At 42.4% G+C, this 24,849-nt stretch overlaps 2 protein-coding genes across 7 annotated transcripts in view; both read left to right on the forward strand.

The window, feature by feature from the left end:
• The first annotated feature begins 240 nt into the window (after positions 1 to 240).
• Positions 241 to 3,491, forward strand: CCDC163 (CCDC163 homolog). Its single transcript, XM_070046659.1, has 9 exons — positions 241 to 295; positions 454 to 629; positions 729 to 762; positions 941 to 1,131; positions 1,243 to 1,324; positions 1,488 to 1,674; positions 1,788 to 1,855; positions 2,136 to 2,203; positions 3,296 to 3,491. Exons 2-6 carry the CDS (start codon positions 552 to 554, stop codon positions 1,586 to 1,588), a joined length of 486 nt encoding a protein of 161 aa, XP_069902760.1. The 5' UTR covers positions 241 to 295; positions 454 to 551; the 3' UTR covers positions 1,589 to 1,674; positions 1,788 to 1,855; positions 2,136 to 2,203; positions 3,296 to 3,491.
• Positions 3,492 to 6,497: 3,006 nt separating this feature from the next.
• Positions 6,498 to 24,849, forward strand: part of TESK2 (testis associated actin remodelling kinase 2) — a 130,918-nt gene continuing 112,566 nt past the window's right edge. For 4 of the 6 annotated variants that reach the window (XM_060306129.1, XM_030869957.2, XM_030869959.2 and 1 more), the window contains exon 1: positions 6,498 to 6,825. The gene's annotated coding sequence lies outside the window, so the exon portion shown is untranslated. Of the gene's footprint in view, positions 6,826 to 17,335; positions 17,373 to 24,849 lie in introns of all 6 variants that reach the window. The other 2 variants (XM_060306124.1, XM_060306122.1) reach the window with 1 other exon arrangement.

Genomic DNA, 24,849 nt, shown 5'->3' on the forward strand with positions numbered 1-24,849 from the left:
CGTAGTTCATTCGGTCCTTAGGGACAGCCACTACAGAAGCCGAAAGACTCAGTTTCCCGGCAAGCTTCACGGTGGGGCTGTGACTGCGCGTGTTGCTTCTAGGGAAACGTAGTTCGGTAGCCTGCATCACCAGCTGTCTCCAGTAGAGGTGAACTCAGTTTCCCAAGTGGCACCGCGGAGACCAGTGCGAAGGCGGGCTTTCCCGGCCTACCGTAAGGTTTGAACCGGGCGGCGGCAGTAGTTCGGTGTGATGGCGCAAGTGTCGTGCGTCTGGAGAGGTCTCGACCAAGATTCGGTACCTTTTAACTCCCACCTGATATCTGCGTATCAGGGCATCCCGCTTTTCCACCAGTTCCCCAAGGACGTTGCTCCCCTGACTAGTCCCAGAGGCGTAGTTTTGGTCTGATACTGCATCCTTACCTTTATTATTGCATCCCCCACTCACCTCTTTAGATCTGACGTTGTGGTCTTTCCTGGGCTGTGCCTTGGGTGCCCACAGTTGGGAGAGCAAGGGCACAAGATGCCAGGGAGCCAGAGCTCTGCCGCAGGCTATGAGTAGGAGCCTGAGATGGTCTGAGCACCTCGATGCGCTTCTCAATGCTACTGACGGAAATGTGGCCAGGATTAAGGTGAGGGGGCGCCTGAGTCCCCCGCCCTCTGGTTTAGGGGCTGTGGGTTAAAGGACTGCAAGACAGAACTCATTGGCCTGTGCATTTGTTTTTTTGTAGCAAAGGCTGTATCCCCTTGGAGTCTCCACCACGGGTATTGTTCCTTTTTCTACCTATCCCTCAGCCTTTTCTCTTTCCAGAATCTGCCTTTTTCCAGTGCCTATGCCGTCCACTAGTCCTTGCAAATTCCAGCTTTTTATTTTCCTGAACAAACATTTCGCCCCCCCACCCCCCCAATAGGCTTTGCACTCGTCCCTTCCTTATTCCCTCAGCAGGAGACCTGACTGGGACCCGGATTTCCCCTCATTACTTGCCTCCCCAGTCAGGAGTCCAAGCTCAACAGCCTTGGGCTCTAGAGACTCCCATTGTCCCAGAGAGACTAAGTTGGGCTGAGGCCCGTAGTGCATCTTCTCTCTGGGATGAATTTACTATTCTTCGATCCCAGCTTCGATCCCAGGCTCAGGTGAGGCATGGAATCCTAGGTGAGTATGTTTGGGGTTTGCGTGAGATGAGGATACCAGGGGTTGGGGGAACCCCTTGCATAATAGATCGTGTGGTTTTTCTGCCTGGGTAGGTGACTGAGGCACTAAGGCAGGCTGTGCAGGGCCTGCTGGAAGAGCGAGAGCAGCAGAAGTACCAGATCTCTGCCCTAGAAGGTATCTGATCGGTTCTTTTCTTCATATACACAGTCTCATATGTGTGAACACATTTTGTTGCACTCCTGTTGTGTGTGTGCTTGTGTCTTGATTTGCAAGTGGAGTCTCTAGGCTCATGTGTGAAGTTCTTAGAGGGGCTGATCCCCAACTTGTCCCACTACAGCATCACTAAGGTTGCTGCAGGGGGGCCCAGAGCAAAGGGTCCTTCTCCTGGAGCAACGCCTGGAGGGGCTGAGAAGGGAACTGCAGGGCCTTCGAAGCTAGGTACAGGAACAGGCGTGAGCCCAAATACAAACAGGACCACAAAAGTGCAGTGCTACCAGTGGCCTTCACCAAGAGCTGCAGAATGAGTAAGTGATGGGCAAAACCTCGCCTTCTTCAGGCCTCTGAACTCCTGGTACTCTGGTAGCCTCCTCTGGGCTTGTTAATTGGCTTTAGAATGACACTGCTGTCATTCCTGCAGGCTGCAACTGCTGTGGGAGGAGTCAGAGATTCTTTGGGAGGAATTGAAGTTGCTGCAGGACCAGCTGAGTGAGTAAAAGATTGGGGGTGGGTATGAAGTCACCTGTTCCCTTTTCTGGAAAGCCTTCTTGCTTTCCTAATAAATGACCATAGCTCTGACTGCTTGAGCTTCCTAGAAATCTGGCCAAATATTTTGTCTTACCTCTCATGGTGTGAGTCTAGTCTCCCCAGTCAGCTTGGAAACTTCTCAGCAGCTGGACCAGAATGCTTCTGTCCTAGTTTTCAGTGCCAGAGAAGGGGAAGGAAGGAAGTTGGAGAACATCCCCCTTACATTTTCTCTCATCCACAGGCCAGCACCAGGAGCTGCTGCTGAAACAGATGACTGAGGGGCGGCAAGCTCAGGCCCACAGCTGGAAGGTAGGACCAGGATCGGACCTATCTGTTCACATCTCCCTTTGGAGGCCCCGTCCTTTCTCTGTCTATCCTGTTTTGCTGGCGGGCCAGGATACCCTCTCCTATCTCTATCTCTTTCCTTCTCTTCCCTGTGCTGACTCCACCTGCCTCCAAATCTCTTCTTCCCAAGCCCTCTGCTCCAGGCCATGAGAAACTATCTTTGTCCACATGAGGGTTCCAAGTGTGCTGAAGAGGCTAATTGTGGGGAGGGGGAGTTGCTTCTGGAGAGGGAGAGGTTTGGTCCTACCTGGGCCCATGGTCTGGCAGATGTTGGATCAGCTGGAAAGTGGCCAGGAGGGCAAAAGTCACACCCTGGAGACTGCCAGGACAGAGGTCCAGGATGCCCGGTGGGAGCACGACCCCCTCAGGTCAGGGAGTGTGGGTGCTTGCGGTAGTGGAAGGGATTCGTCTCACAGAGACCAGGCACTAGGGACCAAAGTTCAGCTAGCTATCTTAAATTTGAAATGGGCTGGTAGGGATGGTATGGTAGGGGTTGCAGCCCATACGGGCAGTACTGGGCATTCTTTACTTGACACAGAGTCACCGAGGTATTTCTATATATTTGGAGGATAAAGGGGGAGGGGACTGGAGTCCTAGCCTCAGGAAGGAGGACAGTTCTGTGCTGGGAGGGCCCCCTTGACCCACCATCACCATCTCTGCCTCTGATTCTTTCCCCTTTGCAGGACCTCCGTTCACGTCCTCCAGTCTAAGCTGCCCCTGGCTGCCACCTTCGCCATGTCTCTTTCTTCATCTAGCTCTGAAGTCAGTCTTCCAGACAGTAACAGTAGTTGGGAACTTTTAAGGTAGCTAGGTGGGGGTAAGGCATGGATCTTGGGGAAGCTGAATCTGAATGGTGCCTGGATGCCAGCTGCCTAATTGTTTGACATTGGGTAGAATGGAGTCTCTGCCTCTTTCTTTGTGAATCCATCAACCTCCGTTGCTCCTTATCCCGAGTCAGGCCTTTATGTCCTTCCCCATCAGGGCCCACAGCCTAGGTCTGTATGTATCACAGTGCTTGCTGATGATTTGTTCTCTCTTCCCTTTCTTTCCTCTTAGATCTCCAGAGGCATACCCTTTCTAACCTGCAGCCCAGCAGCTTTCAGCTCCAGGCCCAGAACCCTATACTTTAAGGGCCCCAAGATGCTCCTGAGTGACTGTAAGGACTTGTAAGAGCAGTAGGATGATGTCTTCTTTGCTCACCTTCCCTTCCAAGGTCCTGTTTCTGGGTCCCCTTCCCCTCCCCTCTTGATCTAGCTGGTGTTTGCCCTCCCTACTGAGGTTTGTCACTGCCTGTCCAGCCTTACCCACAAGCAATAAAATGGTTTAATCCTGCCTGATGTGTTTTCTGTGAATCAGCACCCACATGGGATAGACTCAGCTGTACCTGTGACTTGACTGCTTCCTGTCACCTCTCTCTCTGAAATCCAAGTTCATAGACATTTATAACTGTATCTTCTGAGTGCAAGCCCTGTGCTCAGTGGACGTTGGAAGGAAGAGCTCCCATTCTGGTGGGTAGAATGAGGTAGGACAATGCTCTGGGGCAGTACTGCTATGGGGATGCAGAGGAGGGCAAGACACTCTGGTGGGCCTTTGACCTGGCAAATAGAAGGCTTCCTCTCCTTTTTTTTCAGCTTCTGCCTCTTGAGGCTCACTCTAGCCCCTCCATATTTCTTCATCCTCAGCAGTCCAGGCTGCATTTCTGCAGCAGTCTCCTCCTTAGTGTCTCTTCTTTCAGTCTCTACCTCTAGTCCAATGGCGTTCAGGGCTTTTTGACTGTGACCTCCAGTAAGAAATACAGTTTACATTGTAGCATAGTAAATATAAATGTATGTATTTATTAATTGAAACAAATTTTTTGATTCAATACTATTCTTTAAATTTTTTTTTTTTTGATGATGAGAAACAATGCTGTATTTAATTTAATTTATTTATTTATTTATTTTTGCGGTACGCGGGCCTTTCACTGTTGTGGCCTCTCCCGTTGCGGAGCACAGGCTCTGGACGCGCAGGCTCAGCGGCCGTGGCTCACGGGCCCAGCCGCTCCGCGGCATGTGGGATCTTCCCAGACCGGGGCGCGAACCCGTGTCCCCTGCATCAGCAGGTGGACTCTCAACCACTGCGCCACCAGGGAAGCCCTTATTCAATACTATTCTTACTAAGAGTTATGCACTCTGATATTTCCTATTATATTTTTTAAAATGCTTTGTGGCTATTGGTTCTGATCCTTCTACCACTTGGTTGCTCTCTGGAAGTATACCTTCCTGGGTAGATTAGGGAAGCTTTACTTTTTCCTTACCTGGGCTTTGTGTTCTAGACAGTGCAGTCCAGGGTTTCCCTAGAAGTAGCAGCATCTCACTGAGGTCTCATTAGGTCTCTTCCAGTGCTAAATACAGCCCAAAAAATAATGTCATTTATCCACCAAGTGGATGTTTATTGAGCATAATACATAACAGTCCTGGTATATATTTGCCCTAAGCTAAGATGTGCAGTGGACTCCCATCTCTTAGCTCAGTCTAGCTGGGAAGAGGAGACAGTTATCTGAAATAAAAGCATAATAAAAGGCTGGGGTGAGTAGAGCAGGAACTACTTCCTGTTTTGGGGTACATTCAAGGCCCTGGCCTAATCAGCAGACAGGTCATGAAGGGTGGGCCTTTGACACCTGAATAGCTATAAGGCAATCCTCATGTTTTCTTCCCCCTCAGCATTAGGGAGATTGATGAGAATGGAATGGTAGAGATGAGACCTGGGTCCAACAGAACCTGTTCAAAAAAACAAAACCCAAAAGTTCCCATGAAGGCTCATCTTCCTGCTGAAGCAGATACAAGGAACCCCTGTCTTTGACATCTTTTACTGGGCAGGTGATATATCTGGCATAATGGCACTATTTAATCTACTTGCTACCAGTGCTCTACTTATTTATCAACTACTTTGCATCAAGGTCTGTGGAAGACAGGTTTGCAAGGGTGCCAGGGCTCCAACAGAAACATTAAATAGCAATGTGGAACAATGGTATTTGAACAGTCACCAGGTGGCAGCACATGATTTGTTGCCAGGCGAATGATACAGAAAAGGCTTGCCAAGGGGACTGGGTGATGGTGACCTCTTTTCTCCCTTTAGAGATCCTGTGAGCTATCAATCTTCCTAAAACAGTGTCCTGTAAAGGCTACTCTCCTGCTAAAGAACCTCTGATAATTCTCCCAGCATAAAAAAGAAAGGACAAGTTTGGCATTTAAGCTGAACCCACATTTAACCTCTTATCTCTGCCTTCTATCTCTTACCACACATCTTTCTTAAACTTTATTGCCACCAAAAATGCACACCACCTATACTCCAACTGTTCAAATTCCACTCATCTGTCAAGACCCTTGCAACAGGAGGCAAGTCTAAAGATGGCACAAAGGAGGTCTCTAACCCCAGGGAACGTGGGTGCAGGAAGGCCATACTCCACTGTTTGCCTGCTCTTGCCCTGGAAGCTTCAATCTGCTCAGGCTCATACCTTGATGGCATGAGGTCCAGGCGTATGGAAAGCATGAGGAAATATGTGCCTGTTGAACAGCTGAATAGCATTCTTATTCTCTAACCTGTTTTCAAGCCAGCTCAAGTGTTAACCTCCTGGAAGAAGGCTTCACCAAATCGAATCTCTTAGTTTAGAGGTATTGCTCGCTCAGCATTTATACCCATTGCTCTTACTATCTCAAGTCGCTAATAATTGTTTATTTCAGTTTTCCCTCCACACTATAGTGAGATCCTGTCGGACTCTGCGTTCATACGGCTTTTGCCTACTCAAGTCCTTATTCAGCTATATCTTCACGAAGCCAAAAGCCGCGCCAGTAGAATCCATTTTCTGTTGCCTCTATCAATTACCAAGCGCTTATATGTTTGGCATTTTGATTGGCCCATTTTGTGTTTACTCTCCCGCCCTCTGAGAGGCTCCTGGGCTCGGGTTTTCCCCAGGTGTATTCTCTCCTCCTTGGTTCCGCCCTTGGTTCCGCCTTTCCCGCACACTGCCTCTTCTGTTTTTACTTCTACTTCCTTCCTATTGGTTCCCTTCGTCCTCCGGAGTTGGCGCTTTGGGCTGATGATTGGCTTTTCTGAACGCCCATTGTGTCCACCCTCATACCACGTGGCATTCCTAGTGCTAATTGGGCAATTCCACTAGCTCGTTTTTCCAGGATTAACGATTGATTGGCTGCTCTGAGGGAGGGCTTGAGAAGAGGGGCGTGACCGTTGAAACCCCGCCCCTAGCTTCCCTGCCCGCTTGGGCAGGAGTTTCAGTCGCTCGCGGCCGGGCAGCCCAGGGCTCTTCCAGCTGCGCTCTTTGGCTCGCCGGCCGGATCATTCTCCTGGCCTCGCCGAACAGGCGAGGGGAGCGGCCCCGGCTGCGGGGTCATGGCAGTAGCCTCCTCGTCCTCCGCCGCCGCTGGCCCAGCCGAGTCGCCGGCTTCTGCGCGAGGGAGCCCTACCGCCTCCGCAGGCTAAGAGCCGCTGCCGCCTCCGAGCTGTGAGGGCTACTATGCTCCCTCTTTGCCTCCGCCTCCCCCTCCCGCCCGCGCAGGCACCCCTCTGGCTGCTCAGTCCCGCCTCAGGTAACGCCAAGAGAGCGCGTGGGGCACTAACCCAGGGCACCCCGGCCCGCGTGCGCGGCTACCGCCCGCATGGGCTTAGGAGCATTGGTGCTCCGGTCTTTTAGCACTGGCAAGACTCCTTCGCTTCCCGGAGCCTCCTCTCAGCGGCTGGGGACACTCCTCGACCCCTTCCCCTACTCTTTTCATTTCCTTCAGGGTCCCGGGACGGCTTCTTACCCCTGCCCCGCGCCTTCTCCCTCCCCACCTTAGAGGCCCGGAACCCGTAGAAGTTCCTTCGTATCAGGGACTTGGTCCCCGACTCCTTCAGGCTCTTTCCCCACTTCAGAGACTCAGGACTTCTTCATTTCGTCGCAGAACTCCCGTTTCTGAGACCTCCAGCTCCACCCTGTCAGCTCGCTCAGAGATCTGGACTCCCTCACTTTTTTTCTCAAACGTAACACCCTCGAAAACACCCACTTCTACCCTCGAAAGATACTTCCCTCCCCTCGGACACTACTGACTCCTTTTTTTCACTCCTCCCCTGTCATCCCTCCTCTCCGCATCTTTCCTTTTCCCTCCTCTGCCTTTTACCCTTAACTTTGAACACTCTGGACTAAGCCAGTATTCAGATTTAGCTAGAAGTGAAACCGGGTTTGTCGAATTTAAAAACCTTTCAATGTATCCCTCTGAAAAAAACTTTGCTAAATAATTTGGACTTTATTCTGTAGGTATGGGGAGCCATTGAAGCTTTTAAGCAGGAGTTTGGTATGGTTGATTATCTCTGGTGAAAATATGGAGGAAGAATTCAAAGTGAAGAGCGTGGAGGCAGAAAGCCTAGGTAGGCAGGAAAGTAGTGTGCTAATCCAGGTCAGAGGGGAATAGTGGTAGGAAAATGAAGAGAATGGCATGCAGTTCCATGAGGTTTCAAAATAGAGTTGACTGTATGATTCCATTTATACGAAATGTCCAGAGTAGGCAAAACTAAAGAAACAGAATGTAGATTAGTGATTGCCTATGGCTGGAGTTGGGGGTACACACATGCAACAAGACCTAGGAGTAGGGTCATGGGGTATATGCACTTTAACTTCATAAGATATCAGATTGTTTTCCAAAGTGGTTGCAGCAATTTACACTCCTATAGCAGAGTATGAATGTTATCACTGCTTCATATTCTTATTAGTATTTGGTAGTATCTGACATTTAAATTTCTACCAATTTAGGGGGTATAAAAAGGTACTGTGGTCTTTATTTGCATTTCCCCAATTATTAATAATGTTGAATATCTTGTGTTTCCCAATTTGGTTTCTTCTGTGAATTGCTTGTTAAGTCTCTTGCCCATTTTTCTACTTTGTGGGGTTTTTTCTTACTAAGTTCTAAAAGTTTTTTTTAATATACTTTGAGTACAATTAGTTACAAAAATTCTCTTCTGATCTGTAACTTGTATTTTCACTTTTGTCTTTTAATAGATAGTATTTATTATGAAAAAAATAGAGTTGAGAGAATTAGTGGGGGATTTCTAACTTGGCTGATGGGATGGATTGATAGTGTTAATTGAAATAGGGAACATAAAGAAGCAATTTTGAGGGGAGGTAATGTGATTTTGGATAAGTTTAGTTTGAGGTGTTTTTCAGGTATCATTGTGGGTAGATGGAAATTTGGGTCTGAAAACTGGGAGAAAGTTTGGAACTGAATACATATATTTGAGGGTCAACAAAGAGTATATGGGGGATGTTTGAAGCCTTAGTATGGGGTGGTAATACTGAAAGAAGAGAAGAAAAGGGCTGTGGACCAGAAGGAATATCATTGTTTGAAGGGTAATAGACACTGAGAAAGAGAGGTTAAAACAGTGGGACAAGAACTAGAACAGAATGGCATTATGATAGAAGCCAAAGGAAGAAAGGGTTTCAAGAAGGGAGAGGGCGACCATCAGTGTATGATGTGGTGTATGACCAGTAGAATGAGAATTCGGAAGAAACCACTGAATTTAGTAATTAGAAGATCACTTGCTTTCTTTGAAAGACACTTTAGATAGCGTGATGGTGGGAATGATGACAGTAGTCAGATCGTGATGGATTGAGGAGCAAATGTGAGACAGTAAAATTACTCTTTCAACAACTGTGATTATGAAGGAGAGCTGATAGTAGTGAAACACCTTTGTTGAGGTTATGCTATATGCCAGGTATCATAAAGATGCGTTATAGATCACAACAGCCTTGTTTATGTATCAGTATCCCTCTTTTACAGTTGGGAAGCTATAGGCAAGAATTTGAAAAAGTCTGTCTAGCTCTGAAACCTGTGTTCTTTCCACTATGGCACATGTGTGTTTTTCTTTTTAGTATGGTAGGTTGAGGGGAAATTTTATTTAGGAGATACGTTGGGCATTTCATTCTTTGACACCGAAAGGATAGACATCGAGATGGATAATGATGTGGTAGGAGAGAAGGAAGGTGAGAGAGTTTAAAAGATGGTTTTATTTTGTTGATGTGATAAGTTATCTGTGGAGACGTCAATTATCTTTGGAGACTGAAGGAACTATGGTGAGTTTCTGGCTTGAGTATTATGGCCATGGAAATATTCAATGGAAAATGAAAGAGGAATGGATTAAGGATTCTTCTTTTAATTAATTAATTTATTTTTATTTTTGGCTGCGTTGGGTCTTCGTTGCTGCACGTGGGCTTTCTCTAGTTGCGGCGAGCGGGGACTACTCTTCATTCAGTGTGCAGGCTTCTCATTGCGGTGGCTTCTTGTTGCGGAGCACAGGCTCTAGGCATGTGGGCCCAGTAGTTGTGGCTCACAGGCTCAGTAGTTGTGGTGCACAGGCTTAGTTGCTCTGTGGCATGTGGGATCTTCCCGGACCAGGGCTCGAACCTGTGTCCCCTGCATTGGCAGGCATATTCTTAACCACTGCGCCACCAGGGAGGGAAGTCCCTGGATTAAGGATTAAATAAAAAAGATTGCTGACACATTTAAGCCAAGTTAAAGTTAGAAATATATATTTGTAGTGGGGCCCAGGAGCATGCATTTTCCACTCCAGCAGCCTAAGAGCAAGAGGGCAAAAAAGATGATTGGGTTGATCCAGAATTGGAATTTACAAGAAAGAAAGGTAAAATGGAGAGTAATTTTACATTGCTAGTGATAGTGTGGGAGGTATGATGGTATGATGCACTTTGATCGTCAGAGCTGGGGCTGTGAGAAATAAAACCTTCTTTGGGGCTGGTGTACTTGGAAAATAAGGAGACAATCAGAAATGTGGTTGAAGACTAGGTTTTGTAAGAAAAACAGAATGAGAAAGCTGAGAGTTCAGTATAAATATAGTTTCAAGGTAAAACAAAAACAGTGTAGGACTTCCCTGATGGCGCAGTGGTTAAGAATCCGCCCACCAATGCAGGGGACACGTGTTCGAGCCCTGGTCTGGGAATATCCCACATGCCGCGGAGCAACTAAGTCTGTGTGCCACAACTACTGAGCCTGCACTCTAGAGCCTGCGAGCCACAACTACTGAAGCCCGCGTGCCTAGAGCCCATGCTCCGCAACACGAGAAACCACCACAATGAGAAGACTGCGCACCACAATGGACTAGCCCCCACTCGCTGCAACTATAGAAAGCCCATGTACAGCAACAAAGACCCAACGCAGCCAAAATAAATGAACGAACAAATGAATAAATAAGTAAATAAATAAACTTAAAAAAAAAAACCAGAGTGTAACTGTCTCAGTGCTGTTGAAGGGGAATAGACGCATAGATTATTGAAGTAGTGGGAGGTTAAGGGGCTATAAAGGATATTGATATGTCATCAGTATGGATGTCATAGTTGCCCACTATGAAGCGGGAAATGGAACAGAGAAGATATTGGGTCCTATATGTGGGGCTGCTCAGAACTAAGGGACCCAGAATTGAGTTGGACGTTCCTTGGCACTTGTTCAAAAGCAGTACTAGGTGGTACAGATATTTGTGTGTGAATTAATGTCGAGATCCTCAAATACTTGATGCCCTGGATGTATGATGTATTATTCTCTCAAACAGATGTCTATTTGGGATGGTCTGAAACACAGATCTTTTGTGATTTGGAATATGATAGGCCTGTTTAGCTCTGTTTAAAAGTGTACGTGCTGAGAAGCTAGACTAGGGAATCTCCAACCCAGTATCCCCAATGACATTTTGTACTTACGTTATTTGTAAAAAGTAAATTACATATTTACATATTTACATGTACTCATTCCCTGGCTTATTTAGAGTAGAAAGCTGACTTGCTTTAATGATTTTTTCTCTATGTGAAAGTGTTTATAAATATAATCTTTGTGTCGTACATTTCATCTTTTCTGCAAAATGAATGTTGTGTTGGAATTTGAAATCTATGATAAGGGCTTTTATGAGAATTTTGTCTCCTTCTGGTAAATGAAGCCCAAGTATTACATTGTATAGTGTGGGTGATGGTGAATGTTTTGGGCCAACAATGAGTATTATACTGTTTTCCAAGTCGTCATATGGAGATGACTTCAGTGTAGTCTCACTGGTGTTATTTCTACTGAGCACTCGGAGTGGTTGTTTCAGAGAAAGGCTTACTTGTGATAATTTTTAAATCTTACATTCCTGAAAATTTCAGAAAGGCAGTGTGATATAAGGAAAAAAGTGGAAGTCCTAACTGTCATCGACCCTGTTATGATTGGCTATATGATTGTAGGCAAATTTTTTATCCTCTGAGCGTTAGGTTTTTTTAAATTTAATTTTTGAATAGGTAATACATTCAAATGGTTAAATAAATAGTTGAATATTTATATATTTTATATAAACAGTGAAAGTCTCACTCCTATGCCTATTCCTCATCCACGCAGTTTCATGTCCCTTGCCCAACCACTTTTACTGGTTTCTTTACACTCTTTTAGACTTTCTTTAGGCAAACGCTTACAATTATGAATGTATTTTTCCTACTTTTCATGCAAAAGTTAGTCCATAGTCCCCACTGTTCTGTACCTTCAACCCATTACCCCCCAAATTTTTTTTCACTTAACGTATCTTGGAGATCTTTCCAGATCAGTACATAGAGAGTTTCTGCTTTTTTTCATGAAATCTGCACAGTATTTCATTGAATGGATGTATCATAATTTAACTAGTTCCTTATTGTTGTACATGTATGTTGCTTCTACTCTTTTGATATTATAAGCAATTCTGTAATGGAGACCCTTGAACATGTGTCATTTTACATGTGTAAAAGGATATTTGTGGGATCACTTTATAGAAAGTGGGATTTCTAAGTCAAAGGATATATGCATTTATAACTGTGAAATATGTTGCCAAATTGCTTCCCTTTGGGGTTGCTCCAAAATGTGCATTGCCTGTTCACTCACCAACATTAGCTGTATCATAGCTAATACTTACATGGTACTTACTGTGTACCAGATACTGTTCTAAGTGCTTTATATACATTACTTCATTTTATCTTAATAACATCCTTTGAGGTAGGTACTGTTATTATCTCCGTTTTTCAGATTAATAATTTGAGGAATAGAGACTTTAAGTGGTTTGCCCAAATCATACAGTTACTGTGGCAGAAATTCAAACCAAGTATTCTGGCTTCAGGATTGGTGTTACTAAGATTATGTTTTACTGTTATCAAACTTGAATTTTTGCCAATCTGATAGAGAAAAATGATACCTCAGAGTAGTTTTAAGTTTTAAAATATTACGTTAAGGTTAAGGATCTTTTTATATTGTTTGATCACTCATGTTTCCTTTTCTGTAAACTACGTGTTTAAATTCTTTACCTGTTTTTCTTTTGAGTCATAGGCCTCTTTCCTATTTCTAAGTTTCTCTCTCTTTTTATATATGATATAAATATGTATATATATTTATTTATGTATTGATATATATGTATTTATGTATATATATCATATATACATGTAATAAGATAAACTTTTTTGTCTGGGGTATGTATTGCAAATATTTTCCCATTTTGACATTTGTCTTCTGACTTCTTTTATTCCCATGCAGAACTTTTAGATTTTTATGTAGACAGACTTATCAATCTTGTCTTCTATGGCTTTTGGATTTTGAGTCATAGTTAGAAAGACCTTCTTCATCTCAATCATTAGTGTTTTAATCTATCCAGTGGGAACAAGAAAATAGAATTATTGTTAAGGTCAAAGTGCTTTGTGAACTGTAAACTGTAAATCATTATACAGATGAAATATGGTGTTACTTATTAATTTGTCTTCTGAACAAATTGTATAGAGGTTGTCATCTCTTCTCCTGCATTAAATGGAATAGGATGACAAATTTTTGTTTTCTGCAGTGTGGGAAACTAGGGTGGTATTGATCTTGTGGTCAGTGTTTTTCTTGGACAATTTGCATGGGATCTTTTTCAAAAGTAGGCACAGTGGAAATCCTGAAGTATTTTTGCATACTTTAGTCTTTGTTGTTCTTTGTATTAGGTATAATTGGGATCTGACTAAAAGTTCTCAAAAATTGTTTTGCTTTCACATTAGCTATGGTTGACAAATTTGCACATTATTTACTTTGCATATTGATTGTATTCTTACTGATTGGTAGGAATTTGTAATTTGGGAGGACCCCTCACTTTTTTGTGTGTGTGTGTGTGTGTGTAAGATTATAAAATTAATGCATGTTCATTAAGGAGGAATTGGGGAATAGAGATGATTTTCAATTATTCAAATCTCCCCAAGATTCAAAGAGTTAATAGCCAATGTTAACATTTTGGACTCTCAGGATTCTTTTTGTGTATGTGTTTGCATTGTCCTTACCAACTCCCTAGGGTCTGGCATAGTGCCTGGCCCTTAGTAGGTGCTAAATAAATATTTGTTGACTGAGTGAATGAAAGAATGAATATGTTTTTACATAGGAAGTACGGAATCTCAATGTCTTACTTATTTTCATTTTTTTATCCACTGTAGATTTTGATTCATATAGTAGTATTAAAATTTGTATGCCATAATTCATTTGGAGGTGAGTAAGTTCAAGTCTAACCCTCACGGAGCTCAGAGTCCAGTGAAAGAGACAGATAAGCAACAATTAAAATACTGTGTGATAACTATAATAACAGAGCTTTGTGGAAGGCATTATCAAAACACAGAAAAAAGAGATTGAGGGGTCAGAGAACACTTTCCTTATGAGATGATCACTGGAGAGCCATGTAGAAGAGGTCAAGAAGAACATGCCAGGGAGAAGGAATATTCCTTCTAGGTATTGAAGTGTGAGCAGGACTCTACAAGTAGTTCTCTATGTTTGGAGCAGATTGTGTCTGTGGGTAGAGGAATAGAGACAGATGAGGCTGGAGATGTGGGCAGGGGCCAGATAAGAAAGAGCCTTTGTATCACACATGAAAAGTTCTCAAAAGTTTACTTATTTTGGAGAATAGATTGGGAGAGGTGTGAGAGTGAAGCTAGGAAGACCAAGAAGATGTTAACTGAGCACAACAGCTGGAATGAGATGAACATCACTTAAGCCAAGTTAGGAGGGGAAAGCTACACTTGAAAGGAGGGTTAAGTCTGGGGGCTAATGATTAGGCCAGTTTTAGTAGAGCAAAGTCTTTGAATGCCAAGCTAAGGAATTTTATATGCAACAAATGTCACTGAATTTTTTTTTTAATTTAAAAATTTTTAGTTTTGGCTGCGTTGGGCCTTCGTTGCTGCATGTGGGCTTTCTCTAGTTGTGGCAAGTGGGGCCGACTCTTCGTTGCGGTGTGCGGGCTTCTCATTGTGGTGGCTTCTCTTGTTGCGGAGCACGGGCTCCAGGCGCATGGGCTTCAGTAGTTGTGGCACACGGGCTCAGTAGTTGTGGTGCACGGGCTTAGTTGCTCCGCAGCATGTGGGATATCCCCAGATCAGGGATCGAACCCGTGTCTCCTGCATTGGCAGGCGGATTCTTAATCACTGTGCCACCAGGGAAGCCGCCATTGAATTTTTTTTTAACTGTCATGTGTGTTATGTGAACTGTTACAGGTTGCAGTTTGCTTCCTTCCCACTAGTCTGAAACGATGTTGAAATCTTTCATGCTTATGAAATAGTAGAGATATTATCAAAGACAATTGTATTTAAACAGAAGTGAAATTTCAGACTGGAATATGACCCTTTATTTGAAAAGTATATATGTGTATATATATTAAAGAACTATGAAAATAGGCATTGTTTGAAAATACCTTTTATAATAGTTATGTACTCTTTCCTTTGGATTCTTAAGACCAGATAACCCTGTGGCATGGTAAGGCTCTGGTCTTGTTGAAGCTTTACAAGTATAAGGAAATCACATTAAAAGTCCTCTTAAAGCTCCATAGTTACATTAGAGAATACATTTTTAACTGGAATTAGAATTTTTTTCCTGAATTTAAATCAGAAAGAAAATATTTTAAGGAAGCAAACCCGTTTCAGAAAAAAGAAATACCAGGGAGTATGCTGTAGTTAATATGAATTTGGTTGAATTACTACAGGTCAGCTTTTATGTTTGTATTTCTGTATATTAATAATTAAATGCTTTAAGAGATTCATTTTCATTATACATTGATTGTGAAATTATGTTCAGTTTGCTATATTTATTGTCAATATAACATTATAGAAAGTTTAGAATAAGAGTAAAGAATAAGTCATACATTTTCTACCCAAAATAACATTATCACTTTGGTATAATTCCTTTATTTTTTCCAGTGCATACTTTTATATAATTATAATCATTGATTATTCAATTTTTATATTTTTGCCCCTCCCTCTTCGCACTTAACATATAAATTTCATCTCATGTAGTCTAAGCTATTGTAGTGGGAGGGATGACAGGGTGATTTTTAGTTGTTCTAAGCTTTTTTTTTTTTTTTTGCGGTACGCGGGCCTCTCACTGCTGTGGCCTCTCCCGTTGAGGAGCACAGGCTCCGGAGGCGCAGGCCCAGCGGCCATGGCTCACGGGCCCAGCCGCTCCGTGGCATGTGGGATCTTCCTGGACCGGGGCACGAACCCGTGTCCCCTGCATCGGCAGGCAGACTCTCAACCACTGTGCCACCAGGGAAGCCCTGTTCTAAGCTTTTAATCTTCATTTTTTAAACAAAAGTAATGCAAGATCATTGTAAAAAAACTGAACAGAAACGTATTCCATAAAAAAATGAGTCTTGGGACTTCCCTGGTGGCACAGTGGTTAAGAATCCACCTGCCAATGCAGGGGACATGGGTTTGAGCCCTGGTCCGGAAAGATCCCACATGCTGGGGAGCAACTAAGCCCATGCGCCACAACTACTGAGCCTGTGCTCTAGAGCCTGCGAACCACAACTACTGAGTCCACATGCCACAACTACTGAAGCCCGCGTGCCTAGAGCCTGTGCTCCACAACAAGAGAAGCCACTGCAATGAGAAGCCCACGCACAGCAAGGAAGAGTAGACCCTGCTTGCCGCAACTAGAGAAAACCCGCATGCAGCAATGAAGACCCAACACAGCCAAAAATAAATTAAAAAAAAAAGTCTTTCTTATAATCACCTCTTCCACCAAGATAAAGTTTAATATATGCATTCCTTTAAATTTTTTTGATATATACTAATGTTTACTATTATATTAAAAAATAAAAATACGATTGCACTATACATTCTATTTTGCCAACAGTGACGCTGTCAAGTGACAATACCAATATCTTGGTATTGTCACTTGACAGTGAAACTTTGACATCTCTCCATGTTAGTATATATAGAATTTACCTCATTCTTTTTTTTTTTTTTTTTTTTGCGGTACGCGGGCCCCTCACTGTTGTGGCCTCTCCCGCTGCGGAGCACAGGCTCCGGACGTGCAGACTCAGCGGCCATGGCTCACGGGCCCAGCCGCTTCGTGGCACGTGGGATCCTCCCAGACCGGGGCAAGAACCCGTGCCCCCTGCATCGGCAGGCGGACTCTTAACCACTGCGCCACCAGGGAAGCCCTACCTCATTCTTTTAATGACTGTATAATACATTATTTGGATGTGTTCCAGTTTATTTAACCTACCCTATTGATGGACATTTGGATTGTCTCCAGTTTTTTTCTGTTACTGACAACATGTAAGTTAATACATTCTTGTACATTTATCTTATGTCTGCTTATAGTAACTCACTTATTTTGTTTGTTTGTTTTTGTTTTTTTTGCGGTACGCGGGCCTCTCACTGTTGTGGCCTCTCCTGTTGCGGAGCACAGGCTCCGGACGCGCAGGCTTAGCGGCCATGGCTCACGGGCCCAGCCGCTCCGCGGCATGTGGGATCTTCCCGGACCGGGGCACAAACCCGTGTCCCCTGCATCGGCAGGCGGACTCTCAACCACTGCGCCACCAGGGAAGCCCAGTAACTCACTTTTAATGGCTATAAAATATTCCCTTTAGTGGAAATAATACACTTGAGAGAGAAATAAGGTTGAAAATATTTTTTGGTGAATATTTTTTGACAATACTTCATGTTATTAATTTTGTTTTGCCTTTTATCAGATTCCTCCTTTGACCTTTGTAATGTAAACTATAGAAGAGCCTGCCCTAACCCCAGGAATCTAACTTCCTTTTTCTCTTGATTGCTTTCTTTACCAGCCTCTGAAATAGACTTCTAACCACTTTATCAGAAGAGGTGAGTTGCCTATTTGACCTAAGTGGTCTTCTTAAATCAAATAGGAAAATTTATCAAAATAAAGATTAACCTGGAAATTTATTTATTTATCTATTTATTTTATTTATTTATTTTTGGCTGCATTGGGTCTTCGTTGCTGTGCGCGGGCTTTCTCTAGTTGTGGCGAGTGGGGGATACTGTTCGTTGAGGTGTGTGGGCTTCTCATTGCGGTGGCTTCTCTTGCTGTGGAGCACGGACTCTAGGCATGCGGGCTTCAGTACTTGAGGCCCGCGGGCTCTAGAGTGCAGGCTCAGTAGTTGTGGCCTACGTGCTTAGTTGTTCCGTGGCATGTGGGATCTTCCCGGACCAGGGATTGAACCCGTGTCCCCTGCCTTGGCAGGTGGATTCTTAACCACTGGACCACTAGGGAAGTCCTATCCTGGAAATTCATAATCCTCTTAGTACTTTAGCATCTCAGCTTATTTGAATGGGCCTAATATCAATCGGTTGATCTTGTGTCAAGTTTCATGTTCCAGCATAAAAAGTTTTAGATACATTTAGTGTACTTAGAAGATCAGAAACTATGTTTTTTATATCCAGATTATGGGAAATAATAATCCTACTCAATTCTGTCCTAGTTAGACCATATATGTAATATTGTGTACTTTTTTTGCTATTGTGTTTTAGAAGAGCTTTGACAATTTGGAGGGCAATTAAGGCTAAACTTTAAAGAAGATAACCAGGGAGCACTTGATGCCATGTTTCATAGGAAACTTGAAAGACTTGTGTATATGTGCCCTGGAGAAAACTTGGTAACTGAAAATGTATAATAAAGAAGAAAACCAGACTTAATTTGTTGTATACTTGCAGCATCCAGAGCTAGGATTAAGGTTGGGCTGGGGAAGAGAGAGGAAAGGGAACTCATTTTTATTGAATGCTTACTGTGTGTTATGCACCCTGCCTTTTGCTTCATTTATGCATTTTTATCCTTTAATTCCTTAGTGTGTTGTCATTAATTCTCATTATAACTCAGTGAGATATAGTTAATATTTACCTCTATTTTATAAATGAGGGGGAGAAGTTCAGTAACATGCCCAAGATGATTCAGCTACTTAGCTGGAATCAATTTTTTAAACTTGTCTTGTTTAATTTATTTTGGTCACATACGTATGTTTTAAATAATATGTAACAGTGTTATTTTAGAAAATTTTTTTTCTGCTCTCATTTCATGAAATTTTATGTCTTTACATGCTTTTTCAATCTCAGTATCTTTGCCATCACTAGATCTTTTCTGAATTATCTAGCACAGTTTGCCATGGTATATCATCTGCTCTTCCCTCTAAGCTCTTTTATTTTTTTATTCTAGCAAAATTTTTTTTAGTAGATCTTGAGATTTTTAACTTAATTGTGATGCTATTTATTTATTTATGGCTACGTTGGGTCTTCATTGCTGTGCGTGGGCTTACTCTAGTTGTCGCAAGTGGGGGCTACTCTTCGTTGCAGTGAACGGGCTTGTCATTGCTGTGGCTTCTCTTGTTGTGGAGCATGGGCTCTAGGCGTGCGGGCTTCAGTAGATGTGGAACGAGGGCTTCAGTAGTTGTGGCACTTGAGCTCCAGGAGTTGTGGCTTGAGGGCTCTAGAGCGCAGGCTCAGTATTTGTGGTGCACGGGCTTAGTTGCTCTGCGGCATGTGGGATCTTCCTGGAGCAGGGGTCGAACCCGTGTCCCCTGCACTGGTAGGCGGATTCTTTACCACTGCGCCACCAGGGCAGCCCTGGATTCTTTTTTTTTTTTTTTAACATCTTTATTGGAGTTATAATTGCTTTACTATAGTGTGTTAGTTTCTGCTTTATAACAAAGTGAATCAGCTATACATATAAATATATTCCCATATCTCTTCCCTCTTGCGTCTCCTCCCTTCCACCCTCCCTATCTCACCCCTGTACGTGGTCACAAAGCCCCAAGCTGATCTCCCTATGCTATGTGGCTGCTTCCCACTAGCTATCGGTTTAACATTTGGTAGTGTATATATGTCCATGCCACTCTCTCACTTTGTCCCAGCTTACCCTTCCCCCTCCCCGTGTCCTCAAGTCCATTCTCTAATAGGTCCGCATCTTTATTCCTGTCCTGCCCCTAGGTTTTTCATGACCATTGTTTTTTTTTTTTAGTTTCCTTATATATATGTTAGCATATGGTATTTGATTTTCTCTTTCTGACTTACTTCACTCTGTATGACAGATTCTAGGTCCATCCACCTCACTACAAATAACTCAATTTTGTTGCTTTTTATGGCTGAGTAATATTCCATTGTATATATGTGCCACATCTTCTTTATCCATTCATCTGTCGATGGACACTTAGGTTGCTTCCATGTCCTGGCTATTGTAAATAGAGCTTCAATGAACATTGTGGTACATGGCTCTTTTTGAATTATGGTTTTCTCAGGGTATATGCCCAGTAGTGGGATTGCTGGGTCGTATGGTAGTTCTATTTTTAGTTTTTTAAGGAACCTCCATACTGTTGTCCATAGTGTCTGTATCAATTTATATTCCCACCAACAGTGTAAAAGGGTTCCCTTTTCTCAACACCCTCTCCAGCATTTATTGTTTGTAGATTTTTTGATGATGGCCATTCTGACTGTTGTGAGATGATATCTCATTGTAGTTTTGATTTGCATTTCTCTAATGATTAATGATGTTGAGCATTCTTTCATGTGTTTGTTGGTAATCTGTATATCTTCTTTGGAGAAATGTCTATTTAGGTCTTCTGCCCATTTTTGGATTGGGTTGTTTGTTCTTTTGATATTGAGCTTCATGAGCTACTTGTAAATTTTGGAGATTAATCCTTTGTCAGTTGCTTCATTTGCAAACATTTTCTCCCATTCTGAGGGTTGTCTTGGTTGTCTTTTCATCTTGTTTATGGTTTCCTTTGCTGTGCAAAAGCTTTTAAGTTTCATTAGGTCCCATTTGTTTATTTTTGTTTTTAGTTCCATTCCTCTAGAAAGTGGGTCAAAAAGGATTTTGCTGTGATTTATGTCATAGAGTGTTCTGCCTATGTTTTCCTCTAAGAGTTTTATAGTGCCTGGCCTTACATTTAGGTCTTTAATCCATTTTGAGTTTATTTTTGTGTATGGTGTTAGAGAGTGTTGTAATTTCATTCTTTTACATGTAGCTGTCCAGTTTTCCCAGCACCACTTATTGAAGAGGCTGTCTTTTCTCCATTGTATATTCTTGCCTCCTTTATCAAAAATAAGGTGACCATATGTGCGTGGGTTTATCTCTGGGCTTTCTGTCCTGTTCCGTTGATCTATATTTCTGTTTTTGTGTCAGTACCATACTGTCTTGATTACTGTAGCTTTGTAGTAGAGTCTGAAGTCGGGGAGCCTGATTCCTCCAGCTCCGTTTTTCTTTCTCAAGATTGCTTTGGCTATTCGGAGTCTTTTGTGTTTCCATACAAATTGTGAACTTTTTTGTTCTAGTTCTGTGAAAAATGCCAGTGGTAGTTTGATAGGGATTGCATTGAATCTGTAGATTGCTTTGGGTAGTAGAGTCATTTTCACAATGTTGATTCTTCCAATCCAAGAACATGGTATATCTCTCCATCTATTTGTATCATCTTTAATTTCTTTCATCAGTGTCTTATAGTTTTCTGCATACAGGTCTTTTGTCTTCTTAGGTAGGTTTATTCCTAGGTATTTTATTCTTTTTGTTGCAATGGTAAATGGGAGTGTTTCCTTAATTTCTCTTTCAGATTTTTCGTCATTAGCGTATAGGAATGTAAGAGATTTCTGTGCATTAATTTTGTATCCTGCTACTTTACCAAATTCATTGATTAGCTCTAGTAGTTTTCTGGTAGTATCTTTAGGATTCTCTATGTATAGTATCATGCCATCTGCAAGCAGTGACAACTTTACTTCTTCTTTTCCGATTTGGATTCCTTTTATTTCTTTTTCTTCTCTGATTGCTGTGGCTAAAACTTCCAAAACAATGTTGAATAATAGTGGTGAGAGTGGGCAACCTTGTCTTGTTCCTGATCTTAGTGGAAATGGTTTCAGTTTTTCAGTATTCTTTTTTTTAATTGGCAAATAGTTTATCGTCTTTTGTTTCTGAAGCCTTTTTTGTTATTATTATGAGAAAAATGTAACAAACACCCATTTACCCATATAAGAATTGTATTTAACAATTAACATTTTGTAAGATTTACTACATCTTTTTTTTCTGATATATTTTAACACAAGTACAGACATGATATTTCACTTCTATTTCTGTGTGCAGTGCATCTCCAAAAGTAAGTCTTATACAATCTTAATATCATTATCCCACTTAAATTAATAGAACTTTCTTTTATCAGCTAATAGTATTTCTTATTAAAATTTCCCCATCTCTCTTCTATAACTAGTTTGTTCAAATCAAGATCCAATAAAGTCTCATTATTGTATTTAGTTGTTAAACTTCTTAATTCTCCTTCAGAGTCAGAATTTGAGTATAGTACTGTGCTTTCTCTATGCTTTCCTTTCCTTGTAAAGAAAAAGCTTTGTAACGATCAGAACTTTTCAATAATAGAATAGGCATGGAGGAATTAGTGAGCTCTTTGTTAGTGGTTTGTTTCAGTAGGCTGAGTTAACTCTGGCCTCTGTAGTGTCCAATCCAGTGGACACTTTTCTTCATATTTTTTGACTGATTTGTGACATCTGATATGTTTGTCGTTACCACCTTTTTTTTAAAAAAAAAATTTATTTATTTATTATTGGCTGCATTTGGTCTTAGTTGGTGTGTGCAGGCTTTTCTCTAGTTGTGGTGAGTGGGGGGCTACTCTTTGTTGTGGTGCATGGGCTTCCAATTGCGGTGGCTTCTCTTGTTGCGGAGCGCGGGCTCTAGGCACACGGGCTTCAGTAGCCATGGCTTGCCGGCTCTAGATTGCAGGCTCAGTAGTTGTGGCTCATGGGCTTCGTTGCTCCGCGGCATGTGGGATCTTCCTGGACCAGGACTTGAACCCGTGTCCCCTGCATTGGCAGGTGGTTCCTTAACCACTGTGCCACCAGGGAAGCCCTATCGTTCCCACCTTTGACCTGTGTGACTTACTTCCCCTTGGTTTTATTCTTACCTCTGTTGTTTCTTTTTGTCCTGTATATGTTGATGTTCCCTTGGCCTCTTTTTAAAAATAAAAAATAAATAAATAAATAAATAAATAATTTGGCTGCATCGTGTCTTCTTTGCTGCACGCAGGCTTTCTCTAGTTGCGGCATGTGGGCCCTAGGGAGCACAGGCTTCAGTAGTTGAGGCACATGGGCTCAGTAGTTGAGCCCATGTGGGCTCTAGGGCTCTAGGGCTCACGGGCTTCAGTACTTGTGGCACTAGGGCTCATGGGCTTCAGTACTTGTGGCACGTGAGCTCAGTAGTTGTGGCTCATGGACTCTAGAGCACAGGCTCAGTAGTTGTGGCGCATGAGCTTAGTTACTCTGCAGTGTGTGGGATCTTCCTGGACCAGGGTTCGAACCTGTGTCCCCTGCATTGGCAGGTGGATTCTTAACCACTGCACCACCAGGGAAGTCTGCATGTATCTTTCTGAATTAGAGTTTTGTCTGCATATATGCCAAGGAGTGGGATTGCTGGATCATATGGCAACTCTATTTTTAGTTTTTAAAGGAACCTCCATACTGTTTTCCATAGTGGCTGCACCAATTTGCCTTCCCATCAACAGTGTAGGAGGGTTCCCTTTTATCCACACCCTCTTCATCACTTATTATTTGTAGACTTTTTAATCATGGCCATTCTGACCAGTGTTTTGTATTTCTCTAATAGTTAACGGTGTTGAGCACCTTTTCATTTGCCCATTGGCCATCTGTATGTCTTCTTTGGAGAAATGTGTATTTAAGTCTTCTGCCCATTTTTTGATTGGGCTGTTTTTTTTTGTTATTGCCTTGTATGAACTGTTTGTATATTTTGGAAATTAAGCTCTCATTGGTCACATCGTGTGCAGATATTTTCTCCCAATCTGTAGGTTGTCTTTTCATTTTGTTTATGGTTTCCTTTTGCTGTGCAAAAGCTTGTAAGTTTAAGTCCCATTTGTTTATTTTTGCTTTTATTTCTATTGCCTTGGGAGACTGACCTAAGAAAGTAGTGGTATAATTTATGTCAGAGAATGTTTTGCCTATGTTCTCTTCTAGGAGTTTTATGGTGTCATGGCTTATATTTAAGTCTTTAAACCATTTTGAGTTTATTTTTGTGTATGGTGTGAGAGACTGTTCTAACTTCACTGATTTCTATGCAGCTGTCCAACTTTTCCTAACATCACTTACTGAAGAGACTGTCTTCATTGTATATTCTTGCCTCCTTTGTTGAAGATTAATTGACCGTAGGTGTGTGGGTTTATTTCTGGGCTTTCTATTCTGTTCCATTAAGCATATGTCTGTTTTTGTGCCAATACCACACTGTTTTGATTACGGTAGCTTTGTACTATTGTCTGAAGTCTGGGAGGGTTTTGCCTCTTGATTTGTTTTTTCCCTCAGGATTGCTTTGGTAATTCTGGGTCTTTTATGGTTCCATATAAATTTTAGGATTATTTGTTCTAGTTATGTGAAAAATGTCATGAGTAATTGATAGGGATCACATTAAATCTGGAGATTGCTTTTGGTTTTTCCTCACCTTTTAAAAATTTTTTATTTATTCTTTTTACTTTTCAGTTTTTTTGGCTGCACCACAAGGCTTGTGGATCTTAGTTCCCCAACCAGGAATTGATCCTGGGGCACGGCAGTGAAAGCCCTGAGTCCTAACCACTGCACCGCCAGGAAATTCCCATTTTGTTCACCTTTTTAAAGTCACTTCTTTGGGACTTCCCTGATGGTCCAGCAGTTAAGACTCTGTGCTCCCAATGCAGGGGGCCTGGGTTTGATCCCTGGTCAGGGAACTAGATCCTGCATGCTGCAACTAAGCTGCAACTAAAAAAAAAAGATCCTGCATGCCACAACTAAGACCCAGCACAGCCAAATAAATATTAAAAAAAGAAAACAAACCTTGTAATGCCCTATACCTAGTGGGAACCCAATTAACATTTGATTTTTTAACAGAGGGGATTCTTGAATTGGCCAAAAGATTGGACTAGTTAACCTCTAAATGCTTTTTCAACTTTCAACCTAAGTTTCAGTTTTATGTCATGACCTAGGGCCTGGTGGATTGTAGTTACAACAGCATATAATATGCGTATCCAAAAGAGATAATAACAGTTTTAAGAACTGGCTTTTGATCTGTCTGGCACTAATATATGCCATTGTGTATACTCATGGCTAATTAAATAGGGGATGCCACTTTTTATGTTAGATTGCTTTTGGTTTGAATGGAAACTGCAACTCATTATTTCACAGCAGGATGGCAAGTTCAGCAGTGTTGCTTTTATTTTTAATTAGGCAGTCATCCTGAAATGTGTCTGTATTTGCTTTGTTGGTCCATAGAAAGGACAGCAGCTGAGCAGACTGTGATGTAGATTTGCCATGTGGTTGGTCA

The sequence above is a fragment of the Globicephala melas genome, chromosome 1, assembly GCF_963455315.2.
Source record: "Globicephala melas chromosome 1, mGloMel1.2, whole genome shotgun sequence".
Taxonomy (NCBI): Eukaryota; Metazoa; Chordata; class Mammalia; order Artiodactyla; family Delphinidae; genus Globicephala; species Globicephala melas.